The 4,894-nt window shown below is 38.7% G+C and overlaps 1 protein-coding gene across 14 annotated transcripts in view; it reads right to left on the reverse strand.

The window, feature by feature from the left end:
- Positions 1-4,894, reverse strand: part of GK (glycerol kinase) — a 78,586-nt gene that overhangs the window by 4,486 nt on the left and 69,206 nt on the right. For 13 of the 14 annotated variants that reach the window (XM_017548489.2, XM_017548486.2, XM_037745694.1 and 10 more), the window contains one exon: positions 2,608-2,688. In XM_017548489.2, coding sequence (XP_017403978.1) covers positions 2,608-2,688 — 81 coding nt within the window. Of the gene's footprint in view, positions 1-2,607; positions 2,689-4,194; positions 4,861-4,894 lie in introns of those variants that run through there. The other variant, XR_005203381.1, reaches the window with a different exon arrangement.

Raw genomic sequence — 4,894 nt, forward strand, 5'->3', positions numbered from 1 at the left:
CCCGAGTAGCTGGGACTACAGGCATGCGCCACCAAGCCCAGCTAATTTTTGTATTTTTATTAGAGACGGGGGTTTCGCCATGTTGGTCAGGATGGTCTCGATCTCTTGACCTTGTGATCCGCCCGCCTCGGCCTCCCAAAGTGCTGGGATTACAGGCATGAGCCACCATGCCCAGCCTCTGACAATATATTTTAAATACATATGAAATGTTAAAAATTGTTTACAAAGCATTCAAATATAGTCACAAACAAGAAAATAAATATGATTGCTTCAAAATTGGCAAACTGCTTTGGAACTTAAGGAAGCCTAATATTCTTCCCATGAGATAAGATACAGGTAGCAGTTCTAATATCCTTTCAAGTGTATTGAAATAGGATTCTATCTGTACTGCTATATCATATAACTTATTATACAGTTATATAGCTTATATTGCTTAAAGGAATACAACTAGCATTTTATTAACTGATGATTACTATTCCAAGATTATTATACAGCTTAGAGACCCCTAAAATATTACATTTTAGAGTGTTTTTCGTAAATCTATTTAAAAAACATTTTCAAACTGGCCTAAATACACTGCAGCCTAACTGAAACAAAAACAAAATTCTTAAAAAATATATAAAACTCTCTGGCCAAGCGCCATGGCTCATGCCTATAATCCCAGCACTTTGGGAGGCCAAGGTGGATGGATCACAAGATCAGGAATTCAAGACCAGCCTGGCCAAGATGTTGAAACCCTGTCTCTACTAAAAATACAAAAATTAGCCGGGCGAGGTGGCGGGTGCCTATAATCGCAGCTACTTGGGAGGCAAGAGAATCATTTGAACCCAGGAGGTGGAGGTGGCAGTGAACCAAGATCGAATTGCACTCTAGCCTGGGCAACAGAGCAAGACTCTGTCTCAACAAACAAACAAACAAAATAAATAAAAATCTCAAAAAATCAAATTACTTTTATCATCAATACTGATAGTAGAAATAGGAGCAATCATATTTTTGCTTGTTTTATCAATTTTTTCGTGGCATTTTAAATTCACTGATAGTAAGGTACACAAACAAGGGGAAAATGATCAGTTGACTTTGTGGGAATTTTGCAGTGAGAATTACATCCTCAACTGCTAGTGAGGAAAACTGTGTATGTGTGTGTAAGGCATGGGGTTGGAAGGAGGAAGGCAGGAGGATTGTGCCATTTTAAAACATCCAGCTAGTTAAAGAAATCATGTAACTCAATTTCTTATAAGCAAATAATTAAGGGCAACTAGAAAAGACGTCAGGGTTTACATCTATTACATCTCACACAGCAACTAGTACTGTGCTAGAAAACTACTTATGCTTGAGAAGTTCAACTGTAAAGGGGCTCTCAAAATTACAGTCTTAGCAAGAAAAACTTTGCTACCATCTTGGAAAAGGAAGCTAAGTCTCACAACAAAAGATACTAAACTTATTTAGCAGAAAAACATCCAGGACTAAAAATACAGACCACAGTGATCTGTGGTAGTAGATGGCTCTGAAAGCTTCTCCTAAAAAACAGATACATTCACCTTGGGGTTGGAAGGCAGGTATTATTTCATTTGTCAACTCTTCTCCATTAAAGTATGTGCTTTAGCCGGGTGCGATGGCTCACGCCTGTAATCCCAGCACTTTGGGAGTTGGGAGGCTGAGGCAGATGGATCACTTGAGGTCAGGAATTCCAGACCAGCCTGGCCAACATGGTGAGACCCTGTCTCTACTAAAAATACAAAAAATTTAGCTGGGCATGTTGGTGGGCAACTGTAATCCCAGCTATTTGGGAGGCTGAGGCAGGAAACTCATTTGAATCTGGGAGGCAGAGGTTGCAGTGAGCCAAGATCACACCACTGCACTCTAGCCTGGGTGATAGAGTGAAACTCTGTCTCAAAAAAAAAAAAGTATATGCTTCAATATATTATTTGCCATTGTTCCAATCATTATGCTCCACATCTTGCATTTAGCAAAAAATAATAATATTATGCATCTTAAGGCTGTTTAAATCTAAATGGTTTACTTAAGCTCGTCACCTTCCTAAGTGTTGAAAGGTAGAATAGTCCACTATTTTTTCTGCTAAGAGCATTTCCCAATATATTTATAAGAGTTCTAATTTACTATGTTTGACATATTTCTTTCTTCCTCTCTGATTCCAAAGGAATCCCCATCATGTACTTGAAATCAGCCTAGGAAGTAGCAGAATATTTTCTGAAATTAATACAGCTTTCAGTTGGTTCAGGTCATAAAGACAGCCCCCCAAAAAGGTAAAGTAAGAGGAGAGTGAGAAAAAAATGAAGACTCTACTTGATTTTTTTTCCATTAAGAAGAAACTAGAAATAATTTTATTCTTGGAAGACTAAGTTGTCAATTGAAGTACCAGGAATAACCTAATAAGAAAAGATATGGCAGGATAGAGTTGAAGTATATATATCAACCTGAAAATTCACATTTTGTGTTTAGAACTTTAAAGTGTTTTCAAAATGTTAGAATCTCTGGACATATGATAATGCTTTTCTTCAGAGTAGCCTGGCTATGTATAAATGGCTAGACACTTAAATAACTAACATACTAAGAAAATGTGGTAATAATAAACAAAAACATTTTTACCACTTTCTGGAGATTGGGTTGTAACCCAACCCATTGACTTCATCACAGCTTTCTTCCATGTAGAATAACGAATTTCACTTTCTAGAATTAGAAGGTACAAAAAACACATATGAGAAGTAATTTGCTGAGATATCCTAAATACCATACTTATGGTCACTCAACATTCTCGACAAATTATTGCACACATTAAACTGCAGTGGGGCTTTACCAGGACTCAGATTTGAAAGCACATCGTTGCTGGTGACTACTAGTGACTGGAAGAGATGGTTGCTTGGAAGTTGGAGTGAAACAGGACACGGGGAGGCTGGGTGTGGTGGCTCATGCCTGTAATCCCAGCACTTTGGGAGGGTGAAGAGGGAGAATCGCTTGAGCTCAAAAGTTCAAGACCAACCTGAGCAATGTAAAACCCTGCCTGTAGACCCAGCTACCTGGGAGGCTGAAGCAGGAGGGTAATTTGAACCTGGAATGCAGAGGTTAGGGTGAGCTGAGATCACACCATTGCACTCTAGCTTGGGTGACAGAGTAAGACTAGATCTCAAAAACAAACAAACAAAAACAGGGTAGGGGAAATTCAGCAGGGTAAAGGGAGACTGGCAGACAGACTGCCTGCTATGCAGACTAGGCCACTCACAAACAAGTGGTAATGAATTAGAAAGGGGAATCCCATTTAATCTGTTTTCTCTTCTTTTTTTGGGAAAGGGTATGAGGGAAAGGGTATGCTATAATGTGGGAAGATTAGAAGGAGATGTTTTTATTTTAGTCAGAGGATTTAACAAATACTGATTTCTCATAAGATTTGAGTTGATTACTGACACAGCCCCATTACCCCCAACCCCAGCATCTTAAAGCAAGATTTTTTAAAGGTGGAAATCTACAACATAAAGACTAAACAAAAATGAGCTTGACGCTGTATTTCTAAGGATGCTGAACCACATATGGGGCTATCTTTCTCTCAAGCCTCCCACACTTTCCATAGCACCCGAACCCTGCATTACCCAGGAGACAAGGCTCAAGAATCACTCAGTTCAGAAAGTTTTCCAGTGCCCCATTTCTATCCCCCTCTCTCTTTTCACACATACTCCAGGATATCAGCCACCACAGTGAATTTTTATGGTTTTGTCTACTGCTTCTAATATACTTTAATCTTCTGAAGGGCAAAAGAAGATGAGAAGATAAGGCCTTGCTTGGGCATGGTGACTCATGCCTATAATCCCAGTACTTTGGGAGTCCAAGGCGGGCGGATCACCTGAGGTCAGCAGTTCAAGACCAGCCTGGCTAACATAGTGAAATCCCATCTCTACTAAAAATACAAAAAAATTAGCTGGGTGTGGTGGCACGCGCCTGTAATCCCAGCTACTTGGGAAGCTGAGGCAGGAGAATCATTCAAAACTGGGAGGCGGAAGTTGCAGTGAGCCAAGATCACGCCATTGCACTCCAGTTTGGGCAACAAGAGCAAAACTCCATCTCAAAAAAAGAAAAAAAATAAAGAAAAGAAGATCAGGTCTTATTCATCTCTATATCCCCACATCAATATAGTCTCTGGCCTATGGTTGGCTATAAACAACTCTTTGCTGGAAAAATGGACTATCTATATCTAGGTGCCCATTTGTTTATGGGGAGGAATGAGGGCTGGTGAGAGGGAGGACAATAGGGTATGACTGATCCACTCCAGGCTAAGGCCTTCAACACCAGCAAAGATGGCTCTTCTAAGAGTAGAGATGGTTTTCTTGGCATAGAGCTTCCTTGCTTTAAGAATAAGATTACCATTTAGAGGCCATATATTGCTCTGGACATTTTTTGCTTATTAAAAAGTAGATTTTTTTTGAAAAGTAGAAAAATTGTTTGAACTTCATATTTTATCCAGTATTGCAAAAGTTAAAAATGACAGAATATCAGATGTTGAAACGCATTTCTAAATCAAGGTATATGATACACTCTGACTATAAAATTACTAGTATTTTAAATCATTTTCATATATGTTAAAAGAATGAATAAAATTGAGAAACACTGGCACAGTCTCCCGTAAAACCAAACAAAAATCCTTATTCCCAATATCTCAAAATCCACTTTGATGCTTTTTTTTTTGGTAAGAGACAGGGGTCTCATTATGTTGCCTAGGCTGGACTTGAACTCCTGGGCCCAAGAGATCCTCCTGAGTAGCTTGGACTGTAGACACATATCACCATTCCTGGCTGATACTATTTTATGCATAGTTTTCTAAAAAGTTATAAAACCAATTCTAATATATAAAACCTTATTTTTCTTTCTTTTTTTTTTTTTTTTTTTT

The sequence above is a fragment of the Cebus imitator genome, unplaced genomic scaffold, assembly GCF_001604975.1.
Source record: "Cebus imitator isolate Cc_AM_T3 unplaced genomic scaffold, Cebus_imitator-1.0 Scaffold208, whole genome shotgun sequence".
NCBI classification, from domain to species: domain Eukaryota; kingdom Metazoa; phylum Chordata; class Mammalia; order Primates; family Cebidae; genus Cebus; species Cebus imitator.